The sequence below is a fragment of the Aulonocara stuartgranti genome (assembly GCF_965226115.1).
Source record: "Aulonocara stuartgranti genome assembly, chromosome: 23".
NCBI classification, from domain to species: Eukaryota; Metazoa; Chordata; class Actinopteri; order Cichliformes; family Cichlidae; genus Aulonocara; species Aulonocara stuartgranti.
Window position 1 is genome coordinate 11,171,921 of NC_138958.1, and position 22,381 is coordinate 11,194,301.

At 39.1% G+C, this 22,381-nt stretch overlaps 1 protein-coding gene and 1 long non-coding RNA gene across 2 annotated transcripts; one reads left to right on the forward strand and one right to left on the reverse strand.

Annotated features, from left to right (window-relative positions):
• Positions 1 to 1,030: 1,030 nt before the first annotated feature.
• LOC309700431 (uncharacterized protein) lies at positions 1,031 to 18,428 on the reverse strand. The gene is made up of 10 exons (XM_082523944.1): positions 18,327 to 18,428; positions 18,089 to 18,239; positions 17,865 to 17,997; positions 17,451 to 17,705; positions 17,224 to 17,344; positions 2,229 to 2,363; positions 1,991 to 2,141; positions 1,767 to 1,899; positions 1,351 to 1,608; positions 1,031 to 1,251 (listed from the first exon to the last, which is right to left on the reverse strand). The coding sequence occupies exons 1-10, from the start codon at positions 18,382 to 18,384 to the stop codon at positions 1,057 to 1,059; spliced, it is 1,590 nt and encodes a 529-aa protein (XP_082380070.1). The 5' UTR covers positions 18,385 to 18,428; the 3' UTR covers positions 1,031 to 1,056.
• On the forward strand, positions 6,069 to 7,651 carry LOC309700613. Its single transcript, XR_014274701.1, has 3 exons — positions 6,069 to 6,149; positions 7,208 to 7,347; positions 7,602 to 7,651. It is a non-coding gene; the product is annotated as an uncharacterized lncRNA (long non-coding RNA).
• Positions 18,429 to 22,381: the final 3,953 nt, after the last annotated feature.

Genomic DNA, 22,381 nt, shown 5'->3' on the forward strand with positions numbered 1-22,381 from the left:
TCATCTGTTGAATTATCATTCATACAGCATCTGCAGCATTAATGTGAATTTATTATTCATTATCCTCATCCTCATAAATCTGTACTCCAGCTGTAGTAAGATATAGTGCACATAAATTAAACCTTTTGTGTTGTTGTTTGAGCCTCATTGCCCTGCACTGAAGCTCAGAGGAAGACTTGTATGGGTCTCTGTTGAACCACTAGAGCATGCTGTTTCAGTAGATGAAGTTATTAAAATGTTTGATAAAATCTTCCAGCACAGGTGTGTGCAGTATTAAAAAAAATTCAAGCCACTGCAAACCAGGTCATTCTACTATTACCCTCAAATCTTGTCTTTTTGCCAATAATCACCTCTCTCCACAAACATCAGGTGGTGACTTGTGAGAGCGAGGACAAGGATTGTGTAATGCATTTATAGTAAAAACAAACAGAATCTCCACCGAGCACATGTTGGATCTGACAGTAAGCCGACAAAATCCTCATATTACTTAAATACCAAAAAGTAGTCATTCCCTGAACCCAGCATGTTTTTGAGCTTTACTGTAGTATGTTTCTGTTCATCATTCATAGAGCAACAAACAAGGAATATAAAAAATGAAATGTTATGAAACATATTTTCTCATTTTCTGGTAGAAGAATGTGGCTCTACAGTCATTGACCTGTATCCATGGTAAAACCTGCAGACTTAAAATTATATTATGAATATAATTTACCAGTTAAAAAAAAAAAGTAAAAATAATAAAGCTGTACCAGAAGAGCTGTTCAAGTCTGAATTTGATTACTTCATTTGACACTGAACTTCAGTTTAATTGGAGAAAACTGAATTAAAATTTTGAGAAGCAAAAAAACATACAAGGATGCAAATATGTCTTTCGTCACAGGCAAACTGAAGCGTGGTCCACTACAAAGGCAGAAATAATATAAAAAATTCAGCCTTTTGGCTGTTACAGAAAGAAATGACAGATCGAGTGTGGGATACGTTTGTATTTTTGTTTTTGGTTAAACCGATGAAAGAATCAGAAATTCTCACATTTCAATAGTGAAAAGAAAAACCTTTTTATTTTAAGTGTTTTACACAAAAAAATGTTTTCGGAAACTTTTTTTTTTCCAGAACCTCGTCGATCCATTTACGGTATTTTGAGATGTCGGTATAGACGTTGGGGTAATTGGGGTAATTGCAGTTCGCATTATTGTTGAAAGACACAACCCCAACAGCAAACCCATGACACACCAGAGGACCACCAGAATCTCCCTGTGAGGAGGAAGAATTTTAATTTATCAGTTTATACTCATTATGTTTTTAAGATTTGTGAACATGAACCTGTTTAAACTGAAAGGACAGAAAACATACCTGACAGAATCCTTTGGTTGTTTCATATCCACCTGCACAGGTTACATTGGCAGGAAGATAAGGCCATTGTTCTTTACAGACTTGTTTGTCAATGACAGACACGTCCACCACCATCAGCTCATCAACAGGTTTATTAGCATCAGTTTTAGTTGTTCCCCATCCAGCCACCTGACACACTTGGTTTTCTTTTAGGTTTATTTCAGCATGTGGAATTTGAATTATTTCTACTCTGTGGCACAGTTTAACTTTCTCAGACAGCTGGAGACACAACATGAAGTAAAAAATATATCTATGTTCATACGATAGTTCTTTAGATATAATCTGAATAATAAAACCACATAGAATAATCCTTTAATTGTCCCACAAGGGGAAATTACACAACATGTAAACTGTTGTGAACATGAGCATGTACTTACTTTAATCAGCATGATGTCATTACCCTGTCCAACCTTTTGATAATTTTCATGGATGGTTTTGTTTTCAATCTTTATTTTTTGATGATTGCCGTTCTTGAGATTGTGGTTCCCGAGAACAACGTGTGTGGGGTTGCTGAAGGAGTGATCAATGAGAGGTAATCAATACAATGTGTTTTAATGACATGAGTCAGAGAAGCAGAAGCAGAAGATGTTTGATTACTCACGAGTCATCACATTGTGCAGCCGAGACTACAAATTCCTCAGTGATGAGAAATCCTCCACAAACATGGTGACCCTTGTTGTTCTGCACAGAGGCCATGTACTGCATCGAGTTCTCTGGGGCTTTTTCACCATCTATGATGGCAATAACATGTGCTGAAAAAGTCAAATAAAGCAAACCAAAATGAAGTTAACGTTCCATTAAACGGTCGCAGGACAATAAGAAAGACTTGCAGTTCTTACTGAGTCGTCCGAGACATGCCAGAACATGGAGGAGCAGGATTTTTTGCAGACTGAGCATGATGCCAGCAAAAAAGGTGAAGTTGTGTTGGCACGAGTGTGAAGTGGAGGTTTTACACAGCAGTTGCTCTGTCAAATTTGATTATCACATTTTGACTTCTAACCGCATCCTGGTTTTTTTGGGGACTTGTGTCATCTTTACATTATCTTGTTTATCATTATAACACTACACTGTCTTCCTGAAACACATGGGCTGTTTAATGGTTGCGAGTTTCTCTCTCACACCACAACTTTAGTACACCATCAGCACATGCACACAAACCTGCCTAAACCTTCAAAAAGCTGGGTTGTTGAAGCATTTTGCACCACTGTTAAAGCTCAAAACAACAATTCTCACTGAGTTGCTGATTTCATATTTGAACCAAGACTAATAACATCATGGTACTTGGCTCATAATCTGTCCACCAGCAATGTAAAAACAGGAAGGAGATGCCTTTTCATTTAGCGCCTCCTTGGGGCCATTTCTTCCACTGTGTGAACTGTTTATGGAGCGAGGGTTGCAGGATTTGTCCTGTAGTAGGGCACTACGACTCTTCTGTAGAAGGCATTATTATGGAGCATGGTCTTTTGAAGGAAGAATATGTAAATAGTGCTGTGGCGGTAAAGAGAGTGTCAGAAAGATTCATGAGTTTGAAGCTGGAAATTGAAGATGTGATGCTGAAGTCAGTTGGATGAAGCAGTAAACATCCGTGCAGGTGAAGGGAGCAGAGGCAATGAGGAAGTGTTGATCAGGTGTTGATTAGGTATGGTGTTAAGGAGAGAAATGCTGATGGTGTTGGATTTTGCCAAAAGGATGGAAATGACTGTGTGGTGAACCTCGTGAAAAACGAGGAACATGTATAAGAGTGGAGCAAAGTGTAAACATGTGGAGTGCATCTTTGCAGAAGAAACAAAAGATAGTAGACTACTAAGACAGGCTCCTTGTGGCAGGGCAGAGTTATCAGATGACTGTAAAAGTCTAGCTGAAGTGCTAAGGGAAACATGCCATACCATCTGTAAACATGATAGCTCAAAAAGTGTCGAATGAATTCTGTTAAAACATTGTGTGTGAAGCGGGGTCATGTTAACAAGCCATTTAAATTTGGCTCACATCCACCTTTGACCGACTTCAAGGGCAACTTCAAGATTTATTGGTGGAAAACTGAAAAAGAAGCCTTTTAAGATTAAAAGTGTGGTGTGTATTGTCGACATATTGAAAGGACTGCATAAAGATTTAAGGATTTTTCTGGAAACCACACAGGGGAGGACAGAGGAAGAACGTGACAAAGGAGACTGAGACAATGGCCGTGTTCCAAAATCGCCTCCTATCTCCTATTAATGGCTGTGCCTCATGTTATCTGTCTGAGCTGCTGCACCCTTATGTCCTGCCTCATTCTCTCAGGTCAGCAGACCAGATGCTTTTGCTCGTTCCAAACACTCAACGTAAGCACAGAGGTAGGAATAAAGTGCTGCAGTTTGCAGGCCTTCTGACCAAAATAATCCAGTGTAAGCTCAGGTTTCAGTCCAGTGGTAATCTCTGAAAATAGGCAGTTCTGATAAGTGAGAGGAGGCTGAAGGAAAATCAGTATGTTTTGATATAATGTTACCGTGCCACATGCGTGTGCCAACATTCAGGCATTCATCTAACACAGTAACAGTATTAATTACAGATTCTGCAGAGAGAAGCCGCTCGCTGTGTGCGCACTGCTGAGAAAAAGAAGCTGAGCTCGATTTATTTCTGCTCTGTCATGAAAACTGTGTTAGTGAGGAGCAAAGAGTGGGCTCACCGACACACTTGGCATGAAGACTGAGTGAAGAGTTTCAATACAGAGAGTTCTCTCTCGTTCTGATAACATCTCGCCTCCGAAAAATAAACTCTTCTATTAGCAGCTATTACAGCCACCGCAGGCTGAATACAGGATTTGTTTTTCCATGGTAAATTTTGTGCAACTTGCAAGAAACTTTGTGTCATAGACTTTTCAATTCACATTTGCCTCACTCATTTAAATATTCTCCACCTGAAAAATCAAAATCACTGTAAATCAGACACAGCCGTCCCAGATATTTAACAATCAATCAAATATCTTTGCTTTTATGATCCTAACCTCATTGTGTCACTGACACTCAATATTCACATTAAACCACTAGGTGGTGATCTCTGATATACACTCAACAAAAATATAAACACAACACCTTTGTTACTGCTCCCATTCCCCATGGGATGGACGTAGAGACCTAAAATTCATTCCAGATACACAATATAAACATCCCTCCCAAACAGTGGTCACAAATCAGTCCAAATGTGTGGTAGTGGGCACATCTGCTATATTGAGATAATCCATCCCACCTCACAGGTGTGCCACATCAGGATGCTGATCTGACATCATGAGTAGTGCACAGGTGTACCTCGGACTGCCCACAACAAAAGGCCACCCTGGAATGTGCAGTTTTGTCTCACAGCAAAATGCCACAGATGCCACAAGCAATGAGGGAGCGTGCAATTGGCATGCTGACAGCAGGAATGTCAACCAGATCTGTCGCCCGTGCATTGAATGTTCATTTCTCAACCATAAGCCGTCTCCACAGGCGTTTCAGAGAATATGGCAGCACATCCAACCGGCCTCACAACCGCAGACCTCGTGTAACCACACCAGCCCAGGACCTCCACATCCAGAAGGTTCACCTCCAAGATCGTCTGAGACCAGCCACCCAGACAGCTGCTGGAACAATTGGTTTGCACAACCAAACAATTTCTGCACAAACTGTCAGAAACCGTCTCAGGGACGCTCAACTGCATGCCCTTCGTCCTCATCGGGGTCTTGACCTGACTCCAGCTCGTCGCCGTAACAGACTTGTGTGGGCAAATGCTCACATTCGATGGCGTCTGGCACGTTGGAGAGGTGTGTGCTTCACGGATGAATCATGGTTCACATTGTTCAGGGCAGATGGCAGCTGAGAATGTCCCAGTTCTTGCATGGCCAGCATACTCACCGGACATGTCACCCATTGAGCATGTTCGGGATGTGCTTGACCGGCGTATACGACAGCGTGTACCAGTTCCCACGAATATCCAACAACCTCGCACAGCCATTGAAGTGGAGTGGACCAACATTCCACAGGCCACAATTGACAATCTGATAGACTCCATGCGACGATGTGTTGCACTGCATGAGGCAAATGGTGGTCACACCAGATACTGACCGGTTCTGGGTCCCCAGACCCCCAATAGCGCAAAAAACTGCACATTCCAGGGTGGCCTTTTGTTGTGGGCAGTCTGAGGTACACCTGTGCACTACTCATGATGTCAGATCAGCATCCTGATGTGGCACACCTGTGAGGTGGGATGGATTATCTCAATATAGCAGATGTGCCCACTACCACACATTTGGACTGATTTGTGACCACTGTTTGGGAGGGATGGTTATATTGTGTATCTGGAATGAATTTTAGGTCTCTACGTCCATCCCATGGGGAATGGGAGCAGTAACAAAGGTGTTGCGTTTATATTTTTGTTGAGTGTATTTTGTGGGCACTGTGTGGCTTCAACCCAGTTCACAGTAATACTGGTAAAACTAGAAAATGAATGATGATTATTAAAAAGCACATATGATTAACATGTGAGCAAATTGGCAAATTATATTTTTTATTTTCAAAACTACTGATGATTGTTATAACACATTAAGAACACTACTGGCTGTGTGTGTGTGTGTGTGTGTGTGTGTGTGTGTGTGTGTGTGTGTGGTGTCTGCTCAGCGTATAAAGCTGTGGATCACAGTGGACTTCAGTGAATTCAACATCCGCTCAGCGAGAAGTACGACGACATGTTGTGCCTGAGGAATTTCAGTGTTTTCATCTTGTTCATGCTTCTTTCCATCATCCAGTCAGGTGAATGATGTTTTGTACTTTAGTTTACATTACTGACTTAAAAATCTGCTGATTTTCTTATGTGACTGGATTTTTGTTGTTGTTTTGGGTCATGGTTCTGAGATGGAAGGAAGGAAGTTAAGCCACACTTGCTGCCCTTCATGGTTTATTTGACAAGCAAGAAATCTATGTGTGTGTGTGTGTGTGGGGGGGAACATTAATCCACCCACAATGGGTCCTGACAGCTGCTCACTGCACTGGGTAAGAACCCAAGGTTCACTTTTCCTAAATTTCCAAATCAAAATATTGCAGTATTTATTTTCAACAGAAGATGTGAAGTGTAATGCAGATGGAGATAATTAACACACCCACAAACTGCTCCAATAATATCTCGATTTAGAGTGAGTACAATATAAATGTTATTGCTGGATTTTCATACAATGCAAAAATAAATATGATCAATATAAAGCTTTATAAAGGTAACTGATGTGTTTTCTTACCCAGAGCGTAACTCCTCCTGACAGGCAGGGGTTGCACTAAAATGTTTCATGCTTTTATAAGAACACGACCTTTAAACTTTTGACCTTGAAAATTACATACTAAAATTGTGTATTTTATTATCTTTACTCATTGTGATGTCAAAGGGCTTTGTATTGAAAAAATAATAAGTGTGTTGTACAGTTTGAAGATGATCCATAAACAATTGTGGGCAATTTCAAGTTTGATGTGGCTTTGACCTGATTTTCACCAACATGAAATCAGCTTGAGTTGTTATTTGTGTCTGACATCACACAACGCTTGAAAACTAGCAAACAGACAAACAAACACAAAGAACCGATTACATCCTGCCCTCCTTCAAGTGGAGAAAAATCCCTTTTTTTTTAATCTATAACATTTAATAATGTTGAAGTTTGTCACTCAGTTGGAGGAAAGTGTCATGCAGATCCATCTGAGGCTCAGTAACAGCCATAGCCCAGGCGTATGTAATAATACACAACTATGATTTGAACAGTTTTACACACTCCTGACCTTTTGATGTAAGTGAAGTGTCATCACTACACTGAGTTTTTCTTTTGCAGAATGAGCAAGGCGATCCTGGGAGCGCACTCCATCGCCAAAGAGGAAGAAGAGTGGAGGCAGGTCCGAGAGGTTGAGAAACATTTTGCTCATCCTAACTATTTCAATCATATTGTGGGCAATGACCTCATGCTCACACCAGGTAAGCATAAAATTCAGTGTCCAGTAGCCGGTCAAGCAAAGATACAACAATGTAAATAAGTTTGTTTCCACCTTATAAAGTCCATTTCTGTGTATGTTTATACATGTTTCAATAATTCGCTGCACCTTTTTCCCATTTTCCAAACAAAATATATGAATTATTAAGTAGTGACCCAGACTTTATCACAGTGGCAAGTCTGTAGCATATAGATAGTCACTGTCAAAATGTAACATTTCTTTTTAACCATTTCTCAGCTTAAGGAACCAGTATATGCAACCAAGTCTGTAAAATGGCTCCAGTTGGGCAAAATTGTCAAAGACCCTGCAGATGGCACCACGTGTCTGGTTGCTGGATGGGGAATAACTGAAGAGAACCACACCTCGGATGTTCTCAAGTCTGTCCGCGTGACTGTGATCGGCAGACATAAGTGTAACTCTTGTGAATATTACAACTACGCACCTTTAATCACCAGTGACATGGTATGTGCTGGTTCAAATGGCAAAAAAGCAGCGGATACCTGTCAAGTAAGTATGAAGAATGTATATGAGCAAGTAATCATTGAGCTCAGCACCATTTTGACGTTTTGACACCTGTAAGTGAGAAAAAAAGGTCTACAGTGCATATGTACTTGCTGCAGGGGGATTCCGGAGGCCCACTGCTGTGCGGCTTTCAGCTGGTTGGAGTTACTTCTTTTGGAGCTGGTTGTGGGGACATTTACAAGCCTGGAGTCAACTCAAGTGGATCAAAGAAACTATGAAGTCTTAAAAGTCATCAGGCATCAGTCCACATAAGCTAAGCTAGATGACAATGTTTTATGCTTTTATGCTATTTAATCGGCTGAGCTATCACTTCATACCTTTCACTTGACCAGCATCATTTTATTATCTCATTGATTATGTTATATTTTATGGAATCTTTGTCACTGCTGGCTTGCTCTAATTGTTACAGACTGTGCACATAGCAGCCTGTGGTTAGTCCGTTTATGCACACACAAAAGTAAAACAACAGTGAGACTGTCCAGTCTGTCGCCCAGAGACATTCACTATGTCCAGTAAATGAATATGAGGATTTTGAACAGATTTTTTCACAAAGATAAATTTTTAAATATGTTTTCTTGTTTAGTTTTGTTCAGTATTTGTACTTGACACATCCCCTCCCTGCCAAAAGACCCCACAAAAAACAAAACTGATACAAAACAATATTTTTTACTTTATTTTTACTTTCTACTTTTCCTACTTTCTAATAAAGGTGAAGTAAAGATATCTTTCCTTCTCTCTGTCTCTTATTGTTTGTACTGCAATTCTCTCAAAGTGTCATGTTTTTACAGTAACTTCTAAATCTCACATCACTAAATCTTAATCTTAATTTAAAAAATCTTGATCAAAAATTGGTAATTAGTCCTTCATTTTTAACCAAATTAAATGTCTTTTAATTCTAAGAAACCTGCCTAAAAAGGCAGCAAGGCCACATTCTTGATTTGTTCTTTGTCAAATGAGCACCTTTCTCTCGTGTGAATCAACCAGTTGCCAGGGTTACCATGTGTTTGTAGGAGTGCGAGGTGAACCTTTTATACAGCAGTTTGCTTCACTGACAAGTATGATTACAATCAATCTTAATTTACCCTCTAACCACATTATTTATGCAACTCAAGTTTTTATGTTTGGAATTTTATCATGTTTAAAGTCCCTCATGAGTCTGAAACACATTTGTGTGGCTCAATCATCATCATATTAGCACCATTTGCTACTTGCTTTGACTTTTTGGTAATTTAAGACTCTCTTTTTGGACTTGCTGTTTTCTTCCAAATTTATAAATTATAAAATGCTGCTGACAGCATTTTGGTAAATGGCCCGTATTTGTATAGCACTTTACTAGTCCCTAAGGACCCCAAAGCGCTTTACACATTCAGTCATCCACCCATTCACACACAGGTGATGGCAAGCTACATTGTAGCCACAGCCGCCCAGGGGCGCACTGACAGAGGCGAGGCTGCCGGACACTGGCGCCACCGGGCCCTCTGACCACCACCAGTAGGCTACAGGTGAAGTGTCTTGCCCAAGGACACAACAACCGAGACTGTCGGAGCCGGGGCTCGAACCGGCAACCTTCCGATTACAAGGCGAATTTTCAAAGCTAGATGACATGCGAATAAAGCTAGTGCCAGCATAGAGAGACGTGCACACCTACATATATTAGTTGGCTTTCTCTCGTGTGAATCAACCAGTTGCTAAATTTGCATTTCTGATACATATCTGTGTAATATCAGTTAACTTCTTACTATTTAACCATCAATTATTTAGTAAGTACTTCAGCAAATGTTATCCAGCCCTATGAAAACAGAAGTAAGATCATTAGCAGATTAAAGCTTTGTTGTGTCAGTGTTTCCTCTCCAGTTGTTGCTCATTGAACAGTCACGTCAAACTTCTGTCTTCACAGAAATTAAGTCTGGTTTGCTTTCTGCTAATACCAGAATATGGTTTTGAGCCAGTAATGCAATATATATAATTTTACTTCTCACTTTCTTCCAGCAGATGACACCAAGTTGATAATTGGGACTTATTTCATATTATTGCAAGCTTCCTTATATGTAATCAGGCCCAGTGCACCCGAGAGTTTCATACTAATATAGCTGGTGGATTAACTTTTAATAATAACAATGGATTGGATTTATATAGCGCTTTTTCAAGGCACCCAAAGCGCTTTACAATGCCACTATTCATTCACTCTCGCATTCACACACTGGTGGAGGCAAGCTACGGTTGTAGCCACAGCTGCCTTGGGGCAGACTGACAGAAGCGAGGCTGCCATATCGCACCATCAGCCCCTCTGGCCAACACCAGTAGGCGGTAGGGTAAAGTGTCTTGCCCAAGGACACAACGACCAGGACAGAGAGCACGGGGATCGAACCGGCGACCGGTTACAGATACGCTTCCCAACCCCCTAAGCCACGGCCGCCCTTTTGGAGGTTTTGTAGTTTCCATATAAAAAGATGACCTAATGTGTTTTAGTTTTACAGTGTGTTGCATGCATTCTTAAGCAACATCCAATCTTACAACAGAAAGTAAAATCAGTACACAGCATATAATCAATAAGCAACAGATTGTAGGCAAAAATATCCTTCTCCCCGTCATTTCTATTTTTGCTCACTCAGTTTGGGATTTGTTCATTCCAGGCTTGTTTTCTCTGTGTCACGGTTTGACAGGCAGACCGTGGGGGTGTAGGGAAGGAGGACCCAGGCGCGGTGCTCTGTGTGCGAACAGTGCGTTTATTTACAGTGTATGGTGCAAAACAACAATAAATACCCGTGTTTCCCAAGACTACCGTGTCGTGTCCTCCTTGTGCTCTCTGCTCCGTGTCTGCACTCCGGGTGCTCCCTGCCCTTTGAGCCTCCCACGCTCCTCCTGCGGGAAACAATAGCGGCAGCTGTCAGGATACTTAACAATAGCAGGCATGCACTAAACGACTAACCCTAAACTGGGTGACTAACGTGGAGTCTCACGGAACGATCCCGCGTCGGTGGGAGCTCCAAGACTCTCCTAAGTAGCTCCCCCGACGAGGCCTGATCAGCAGGTGTGTGGCTTCGGGTGTGGCCAGTCCGCCAGCAGGGCCACACCCACCAGGTCTGAAGGCGCCCGCAGAAACAGATACACACACACACACACACACACACACACACACACACACACACACACACACACACACACACACACGTGCAAACAAGGAGAAGGACAGCAACACCAAATATACATACAATAATAATATAATTCATAGCTGCTCGGGGACCCTGACACTCTGATCTTTCACACAGCACAGTAAAGAAGTCAAACTGAAGACTTAACACATTTAAATGACATTATCAAAGTGCAGCTCAGTGCAGCAAACTAGATAAAACACAGAAACCACAGCATTCAGATGAGCTGTCATTATAGTTACTTGAAAAACATTTACGCACATACTCATCTTTCACATCTGTGTTCACATTCAGAACACTTTCACTTATGCTGATGTCTCAGTGACTGTGTGTTTGCACTATTAATCTGACTTCATTTCTGATCTGAACCTGTAGACGGCCTCATAAATATCTTTATAAATGCTGTATTACAGTGTGAGTCCGAAACCTTTATTATGTGGTGATTTTTACACAATTTCTTAAACAAACTCATTCTTCAGTTTTCTGCTCTTAATATCATTTGACTTTTGTAATGTTTACACTGTGCTCCTCGTGTTCCTCCATGTTTTTAAATCAGGTGACTTCTCTCGGATGCTTTAAACACAGATGTAATTTTATTACAGAAATATCAGTTGGTATTTTGCATGATAACTCATTTTTTACTCTTACTACTCATCCCAAATTCATTCATAACTTAAATCAAGTTATGAAGCTATTATGTTAAGCCAAACCAGCTATAATATATTATAATAAGCTAGATAATGCTGTTTTATTTGTATTTTTACAGAATTTTGGGGTATTTGTGGTACCAAGATGCTTAAAGTGGACATAAACCACTACACGTATTAAGTCTAATTTACACCATGGAGCCCTACTACAAAAAACCCCCCAAAACTGTCATCCATGAACTCTGTCTGTGAAGCTGGAATTTCAAAATAAGAGTTTAAAGTTTCCGTTTAAAGAGTGCAGCACCATCTTGTGGCAGTACAGAATGTGAAGTCACTGGGTTGGTTGGTTGGTTCTTCACTGTTTGTTAGCTCATATGAATCCACCTGTTGGCCGTAATGTTCAGGCATTTTAAGAAAGCGTTTTATGAATGAGGACTGTGTGGAGGAGACAGTGTTTGAGTCATGTTCCTTGTAGGGATGGGAACTGATAAGAATTTAGCAATTCTGATTTCATTATCAATTCTCAATGGTTCCTCTTTGAAAGTCACCACTATCGCCAAACATCATATTACGTTCATGCAAATTAATTACATGCTGTTGGTCACATGTTTGTACATGTTGGAGATATGTGCCCTCTTTGTTGTGAGTAGTTACTTAAAAGAATTAATGTATTACACATATTACACAAAGCACTTTTTACAGAAGTATTAGCATTAATGAATTAGTAGTAAGAAAAAGTAATTCAATAGTTACATTACTTTCACGTTAGTCTGTAAAATGACCGGAAACACACTATCTCACAATCATCATGTCACAAAATTAACCCGAGGCTACAGCCCCACACACCAACACAAATCCCTATCCTGATGAGGACACGTATGATCATTCTTTTAGTATTTAGGTATGAACACAAAGCCCACATCACAAAGAGAAGATGAAAGCCAGCACAAAGAGACTTTAAAGCAGGGGTGTAAAACTCCAGGCCTCAAGGGCCGGTTTCATGCAGGTTTTAGATATAATCCTGGTTCAACACACTTGAATCAAATAGTTAGTTCATTACCCGCCCTCTGGAGAACTTCAAGACATGTTGAGGAGGTAATTTAGCCATTTATTTGCCTGTGTTGGATCAAGGACACATCTAAAACCTGCAGGTTGAGGCCTGGAGTTGGACACCCCTGTTTTAAAGCTATCATCAACGTGATTCTGCTTTAGAAACATGAACAGGTAGAAATGGAAGCTGCAGCCTGACTGCTCATCAGTTTGTTACCTGTTGAAGTTCAGGCTCTGGCTGCTGGTCTGGAGTCTGCATACGCTCACATTTCAAGACACAAACTGAAACCAGCTGATTGCAGTTTAAGTACAAGAACCAATAAATCGGATCGATAGACAAGCAGACTAACAATGACAAGGAACTGGAACACTGGTTCTCGATTCCCATCCCTAGTTCCTTGGTCAGGTGTACAAAACTAGCCACTCAATCAGCTGGCAGAGCAGATGTTCACAAGATGCAACTAAGTATTTTAGGTAGTATTAAAGTATAATTAATATTTAACCCTGGGGGTAAATTACACTGTGATTTTATTGTAAGGTAAAGACTCTACAGTAATACAGAGAAAACCCTCCAAATCAGATGACCCCCTATGATGAGCAAGCGCTTTGGCAACAGTGGGAAGGAAAAACTCCATTTTAACAGGAAGAAACCTCCAACAGAACAAGGCTGAGGGAAAGGCAGCCAAAGACACGCTGTGGAAGAGAGCCAGAGATTAAATTATAATAAGTATGTTTGCAAATACTTGCACTCTGTGTGATCATCAGCCTTCTTAAAATCTCGGGCACCCCAAATAACACTGGATGAATATTCCTGGAAGAATAATGAATGAGAAACTATTGTTTCTTCACTGTTTTCTTACAATACTGCCAATAACAGCACTGATTTCCCCCAAGACCTTCAGCCTCTTGTGTAGTTTTCTGTACATTTGTAATATTTTGAAAAACACAAATCAGAGTTTGGAACAGCATGTTCTACGCCTGGGAAGTCAATGAAATTACAATTGTTTAGCTGGGAATCATGAACTTTATTCATTACTGTGCAGTCTGTCTGTGCTTTTCATAAATAACTCTTCTTATATATATCACTATAATCACTTTTGTTCCACATATGTCTCTCTTAGCTCTTCCTTATCAGGAAGAACACTCTATATAAATATCATCTATATACAAATCTATAATCTGTGACATTACATATTTATTTTCCTTTTTGTGTTATGCAAAAAAAATGTTTGTCTAACAAGTGAAGAAAGCAGAGGCACTACCTGAAATCTCAGAGAAGTAACAAGGAAATAACAGATTTAGATTTAGATATAAGCTCGAACACTCTGCAGTCATAATTATGATATTATAGTTGGAGTTGGAGCACGTGCAGTATATAATCACTGCATTGGCGGTCCTAGCCTGTTTGGCGCCCTGGGCGAACACTCTCTCTGGCGACTACCCCTAGTCCTAAAGTGTATATTTATTTTCTTACTCTACTTATATTTATTGTTTGTTTCCTTGCACTGCAACTGGAGCCTCGTCGTCTCATCTCTCTATATACTGGACTGTATGTAGCAGAGATGACAATAAAGTTTACTTTGACTTCAGCAGCGAGCAGGCGCACCGAGGGCTCTCGCACTCACTTTTCGCGTATAGAATTTCGAAAAAACATCGGTGCAAATTATAAGTCTGTATCATAATGTCTGGTGTTTTTGTGTTTGTTGGTTTGTTTTTATTTTGTTGTATTTTGCGAGTTGGTTATTAGATGCTGCTCCAGCCAGCCAGAGCCCTCTCCTCCCTGTGCCGCAAGCAGCAGGCACACCTCGCAAACGGAGGGAGCCCTTACTTCCAGCAAATGGGCGATGGAAAAACGATCGGTGCCTGTACCATTACCAATAGGCGCTGGCTGATGTCGGGGCAGCATGAGTACGAGCAATTTTATTTATTTTTTGCCGATGCCCGTGATGCCGGCCCCCACCACGATGCCGTATCGTATGCCGTGTATCAGAGCGATCCCACGTCCCTCCTGTTTTTGCGTAATATCCAAAACTCTCTGTTGTTGGTCTGTTGTTATTTATAATGATGTTGTTAATTATTATGATTTGGGAAAGTTATATAGTGATGTTTGTGTAGACGGTGAGAAGTTCAAGGGATCAAAAAATATGTGGTTCCTTATTATAAAGGAAGAGCTCTCAATATGGGATTCATAATGTTTACTTGGGGTCCTATCTCCACCATTTAGGACCCAAATGATGTCAGACTGAGTGAGTGATGACTGTGATGAATTGACTTCACCTGCTGTGATGGTACCTAAGTGGATAATAGAGTATGAGATGTTTGGGGAAAGAAGTTTTGCTCCAAGTCTATGTGGATGTATACCATCGTATCTGAATGACTGTGTGAGTTCTCAGCAGAGGTTGACATTGTCAGTGAAGGAGACGGTGCAGTGGGAGTGGTTTGTGGCTCAGCTGCAGGGGAGGGGTGGAGCAGTGGGTTTTGGGGTGTGGTGTAGGCGGAAACTGACTCCCACAGCTGTTTTCAATCACCTGGTCATGCCTTTGAGACATATCTATTCAGCAGGCAGGCAGGAATGTAATTTAATTACATTTTATATGATGGATTATGCAGAAAAAGTAGAATTGGGCTGAAAGATCTATCGCTTTATTACCTATTCAGGTTGTAAATCATGCTTTTAAAAAGTAACTAAGTAAATAATTACTTTTGAAAATAAGTAATCAGTAAAGTAACGGGATTACTTTTTGGGGGAAAGTAATTTTTCAAGTAACTTGACCAACAATGCTTATGACCATTACCCAGTTTAACTGCCATTGCACTTTAATTTGTTTTTCTTTTAATTAAAAAACAACTACTTTGAGATTTGTATCCCATTGTTCTCCTGCTGTCAAAAAAAAACAACTATTTAACTTTTACTCTGAGTACATTTTAAATTAGCTACTTTTTACTTTTACTTGAGTACATTTTTAGACAGGTAATTTTACGTGTACTTGAGTAAAATTTCATCAAAGTAATATTACTTTTACTTGAGTAGAATATTTTAGTACTCTTTCAACCTCTGTTCATATCCAGCAATAAGAGCTGTGTTTTTTGAGTTAAAGTCCTGCCTGTGAGTCTGCGTTTGGGTTGACTCCTGCCGGCTTAACAGCCAGTTTATGACTCTTTTGGGTTGAATAGAGCTTCTCATATCTATATAATTATATCAACACAATTTCATTCTAATGTAGTTGGTAGAATTTGGAGGTTTGGACTCTTTTTTTATAAGTATAATGTGTAATTTTATATACTTATTTGCCTTTGTGTTTTAGATTAAGAGTCGATGCTCTACACTCACAGTTATGAAACTATTACTGTGGTTAGCAGAACTGCACGTACACTCAGAGCTTTTCATCTGTTGAATTATCATTCATACAGAATCTGCAGCATTAATGTGAATTTATTATTCATTATCCTCATCCTAATAAATCTGTACTCCAGCTGTAGTAAGATATAGTGCACATAAATTAAACCTTTTGTGTTGTTGTTTGAGCCTCATTGCCCTGCACTGAAGCTCAGAGGAAGATTTGTATGGGTCTCTGTTGAACCACTAGAACATGCTGTTTCAGTAGATGAAGTTGTTATAATGTTTGATAAAATCTTCCAGCACAGGTGTGTGCAGTATAAAAAAAATCCAAGCCACTGAAAACCAGGTCATTCTACTATTACCCTCAAATCTTATGTCTTTTTGCCAATAACCACCTCTCTCCACAAACATCGGGTGGTGACTTGTGAGAGTGAGGACAAATATTGTGTAATGCATTTAAGGTAAAAACAAACATAATCTCAACCGAGCACATGTTGGAGCCGACAGTAAGCCGACAAAATCCTCATATTACTTAAATACCAAAAAGTAGTCATTCCCTGAACCCAGCATGTTTTTGAGCTTTACTGTAGTATGTTTCTGTTCATCATTCATAGAGCAACAAACAAGGAATATAAAAAATGAAATGTTATGAAACATGTTTTCTCATTTTCTGGTAGAAGAATGTGGCTCTACAGTCATTGGCCTGTATCCATGGTAACACCTGCAGACTTAAAATTATATTATGAATATAATTTACCAATTTAAAAAAAAAAAGGTAAAATGATAAAGCTGTACCAGAAGAGCTGTTCAAGTCTGAATTTGATTACTTCATTTGACACTGAACTTCAGTTTAATTGGAAAAAACTGAATTAAAATTTTGAGAAGCAAAAAAACATACAAGGATGCAAATATGTCTTTCATCACAGGCAAACTGAAGCGTGGTCCACTACAAAGGCAGAAATAATATAAAAAATTCAGCCTTTTGGCTGTTACAGAAAGAAATGACAGATTGAGTGTGGGATACGTTTGTATTTTTGTTTTTGGTTAAACAGATGAAAGAATCAGAAATTCTCACATTTCAATAGTGAAAAGAAAAACCTTTTTATTTTAAGTGTTTTACTCAAAAAAATGTTTTCAGAAACACTGACGGTATTTTGAGATGTCGGTATAGACGTTGGGTTTATTGGGGTAATTGCAGTTCCTATTATAGTTGAAAGAAACAACACCAACAGCAAACCCATGACACACCAGAGGACCACCAGAATCTCCCTGTGAGGAGGAAGAATTTTAATTTATCAGTTTATACTTATTGTGTTTATGTTTTTAAGATATGTGAACATGAAACCTGTTTAAACTGAAAGGACAGAAAACATACCTGACAGAATCCTTTGTTTGTTCCATATCCACCTGCACAGATTACATTGGCAGGAAGATCAGGCCATTGTTCTTTACAGACTTGTTTGTCAATGACAGACACGTACACCACCCTCAGCTCATCAACAGGTTCACCATTAGTTGTAGTTGTTCCCCATCCAGCCACCTGACACACTTCGTTTTCTTTTAGGTTTATTTCAGCATGTGGAATTTGAATTATTTCTACTCCGTGGCCCAGTTTAACTTTCTCAGACAGCTGGAGACACAACATGAAGTAAAAAATATATCTATGTTCATACGATAGTTCTCTAGATATAATCTGAATAATAAAACCACATAGAATAATCCTTTAATTGTCCCACAAGGGGAAATTACACAACATGTAAAACTGTTGTGAACATGAGCATGTACTTACTTTAATCAGCATGATGTCATTACCCAGTCCAACCTGTTGATAATTTTCATGGATGAGTTTGTTTTCAATCTTTATTTTTTGATGATTGCCGTTCTTGAGATTGTGGTTCCCGAGAACAACGTGTGTGGGGCTCCTGAAAGAGTAATCAATGAGAGGTAATCAATACAATGGCTTTTAATGACATGAGTCAGAGAAGCAGAAGCAGAAGATGTTTGATTACTCACGAGTCATCACAGTTTGCAGCCGAGACTACAAATTCCTCAGTGATGAGAAATCCTCCACAAACATGGTGACCGTTGTTGTTCTGCACAGAGGCCATGTACTGCATCGAGTTCTCTGGGGCTTTTTCTCCATGTATGATGGCAATAACATGTGCTGAAAAAGTCAAATAAAGCAAACCAAAATGAAGTTAACGTTCCATTAAACGGTCGGAGGACAATAAGAAAGACTTGCAGTTCTTACTGAGTCGTTCGAGACATGCCAGAACATGGAGGAGCAGGATTTTTTGAAGACTGAGCATGATGCCAGCAAAAAAGGTGAAGTTGTGTTGGCACGAGTGTGAAGTGGAGGTTTTACACAGCAGTTGCTCTGTCAAGTCTGATGATCACATTTTGACTTCTAACCGCATCCTGTTTTTTTTTGGGCACCTGTATTATCTTTACATTATCTTGTTTATCATTATAACACTACACTGTCTTCCTGAAACACATGGGCTGTTTAATGGTTGCGAGTTTCTCTCTCACACCACAACTTTAGTACACCATCAGCACATGCACACAAACCTGCCTAAAAAAATACGTTTGTTTCCACTTTATAAAGTCCATTTCTGTGTATGTTTATACATGTTTCAATAATTCGCCTCACCTATTTCCCATTTTCCAAAAAAAATATATAAATTATTAAGTAGTGACCCAGACTTTATCACAGTGGCAAGTCTGTAACATATAGATAGTCACTGTCAAAATGTAACATTTCTTTTCAACTCTTTCTCAGCTTAAGGAATCAGTAAATACAACAAAGTCAGTAAAATGGTATGTGCTGGTTCAAATGGCAAAAAAGCAGCGGATACCTGTCAAGTAAGTATGAAGAATGTATATGACCATGTAATCATTGAGCTCAGCACCCTTTTGACGTTTTGACACCTGTAAGTGAGAAAAAGGTCTACAGTGCATATGTACTTGCTGCAGGGGGATTCCGGAGGCCCACTGCTGTGCGGCTTTCAGCTGGTTGGAGTTACTTCTTTTGGAGCCGGTTGTGGGGACATTTACAAGCCTGGAGTCTACTCGTTTCTCTCAAAGAGGCAACTCAAGTGGATCAAAGAAACTATGAAGTCTTAAAAGTCATCAGGCATCAGTCCACATAAGCTAAGCTAGATGACAATGTTTTATGCTTTTATGATGTTTAATCGGCTGAGCTATCACTTCATACCTTTCACTTGACCAGCATCATTTTATTATCTCATTGATTATGTTATATTTTATGGAATCTTTGTCACTGCTGGCTTGCTCTAATTGTTACAGACTGTGCACATAGCAGCCTGTGGTTAGTCTGTTTATGCACACACAAAAGTAAAACAACAGTGAGACTGTCCAGTCTGTCCCCCAGACACATTCACTATGTCCAGTAAATGAATATGAGGATTTTGAACAGATTTTTTCACAAAGATAAATTTTTAAAATATGTTTTCTTGTTTAGTTTTGTTCAGTATTTGTACTTGACACCACCAAAGACCCCACAAAAAACAAAATTGATACAAAACAATATTTTTGCTGTACTTTTACTTTCTACTTTTCCTACTTTCTAATAAAGCTGAAGTAAAGATATCTTTCCTTCTGTCTGTCTCTTATTGTTTGTACTGCAATTCTCTCAAAGTGTCATGTTTTTACAGTAACTTCTAAATCTCACATCACTAAATCTTAATCTTAATTTAAAAAATCTTGATCAAAAATTGGTAATCAGTCCTTCATTTTTAACCAAATTAAATGTCTTTTAAGCCTAAAAAGGCAGTCAGGCCACATTCTTGATTTGTTCTTTGTCAAACGAGCCCTTTGTGGCTTATTTATTTACATATTTGATGAGGTAAAAATCACTTTGCTTCTCTTACATTTTCAAATAGAATATAGCAGTGTTTTTTGTTTTTTTTTATCACACTGTCTGATAGGTAATACATTGTGTGATTGTGTGTCTTTTTAAATTGTGATCATAAAAAACACCACACAATTAATGTGATTGAACATTTCACAGATACATATTTATTGTATTGTATTGTATCTTTATTTCAGACATATACAGAAAAAAACAATATATACACAAGTACACATACTTGCATTTACAAATACGAATATATATGTAAATACACACACGTATGTGCTCAGAATTATAAACAAGTATTGTATCAAGTCAGTCATTCTGGGATACTGATTTGGTCAGTTAAGTAGAAGAGAGGGTTGTTAATTGCTGCTTTGGTGTTAATACAATTAACAGGTGCCTCAATGAGAAAATGTTACCATAAATACCGTTACACCAAAATATTTTGCAAGGTTTTGTCTGGAATCACTGTTTAAGCGCTATTCTGGTTTTCTTCCTATTTTTCTGAAAGGATATTTCTCTGTCAGGGTGAACAAGTTCTCTAGCACTGCTTCTCTAACCTGTGGGGTTCCACAAAGTTCAGTCCTTGGTCTATTGTTATTTTTCTTTTACATGCTACCTTCAGCATTATTCCATTCTTTTGTTTCTTATTTCCATGCCGATGATATTCTGCTGTTTATGTCTTTTAAGCCTTGTCAGCTGGATACACCTTAGTTGATTGTTTATCCGAGATTTGTGGCTGGCTCTCCAATAATTGCTTTGTTTTAAACTCCAATAACACCAAGGTCGTGATAATAGCTGCTCCCGATATACATTCAAGAATCAGTCAAGTGATTACTTTTTTTTGTCCATCCACTGTTCATTATCTTATTGTAAGATTTGACTCCTCTCTTCATTTAAGGAAAATTTCTAAATTGTAAACTATTGTCTCCTCATTTTAACCAGAGGATTACAGTAATCTACAGGGTGGGCCATTTATATGGATACACCGTAATAACATGGGAATGGTTGGTGATGTTAAAGTCCTGTTTGTGGCACATTAGTATACGTGAGGGGGCAAACTCCCCCAGATGGGTGGTGACCATGGTGGCCATTTAGAAGTCACCCCACTGACAGACACATCCACATCCACCACCATCAGCTCATCAGCAGGTTTATCATCATCAGTTTCAGTTTTTCCCCATCCAGCCACCTGACACACTTGGTTTTCTTTTAGGTTTATTTCAGCAGGTTGAAACTTAATTGTTTGTACCCCATGGCCTAGATGAGCCTTCTTGGACAACTGGAGACAAACAACATAAAGTAAAAATACCAGTTTTCATATGATTGCTCTTTTGTTGCAATGTAATTAGAATAATAAGACCGCAAATATGTCATGTGAAGCTGTTGTGAACACCAACATGTAGTTACTTTAATCATCATGATGTCCAACATCTTTATAATTTTCATGGATGGTTTTGTTTTCAATCCTTATTTTTTGATGACTGCTATTCTTGAGATTGTAGTTCCCGAGAACGACGTATGTGAGGTTGCTGAAGGAGTAATCAATGAAAGGAAATCAATACATTTTCTAAATGTGTTTCAGTGACATGAGTCAGAGATTACAGCAGAAGATGTTTGATTACTCACTATTTATCACAGTGTGCAGCAGAGACTGCAAAGTCCTCCTTGATGAGAAATCCTCCACAAACATGTTCACCCTTGTTGTTCTGCACAGAGGCTGCATCAGGTTTTTGGGTGCTTTTTCACCATGTATGATGTTACTTCCAAAAGAACAAACTAAAGAAAATCTAGTTAACGCCATATTAAATGATCAGAGAATAATAACAAAACTTTCTTACCGAGCTTTTCCAAGGCATGCCAGAAGATGGAGGAGCAGGTTTTTCTGCAGACCATATTGACACATCTGACACATATTTGTGGAATATCAGTTAACTGCTTACTAATTAACCATCAATTATTTAGTAAGTACTTCAGCAAATGTTATCCAGCCCTATCAAAACAGAAGTAAGATCATTAGCAGATTAAAGCTTTGTTGTGTCAGTGTTTCTTCTCCAGTTGTTGCTCATTGAACAGTCACGTCAAACTTCTATCTTCACAGAAATTAAGTCTGGTTTGCTTTCTGCTAATAACTGCTAATACCAGAATATGGTTTTCAGCCAGTAATGCAATATATATAATTTTACTTCTCACTTTCTTCCAGCAGATGACACCAAGTTGATAATTGGGACTTATTTCATATTATTGCAAGCTTCCTTATATGTAATCAGGCCCAGTGCACCCGAGAGTTTCATACTAATATAGCTGGTGGATTAACTTTTGGAGGTTTGGAGGTTTTGGAGGTTTCCATATAAAAAGATGACCTAATGTGCTTTAGTTTTACAGTGTGTTGCATGCATTCTTAAGCAACATCCAATCTTACAACAGAA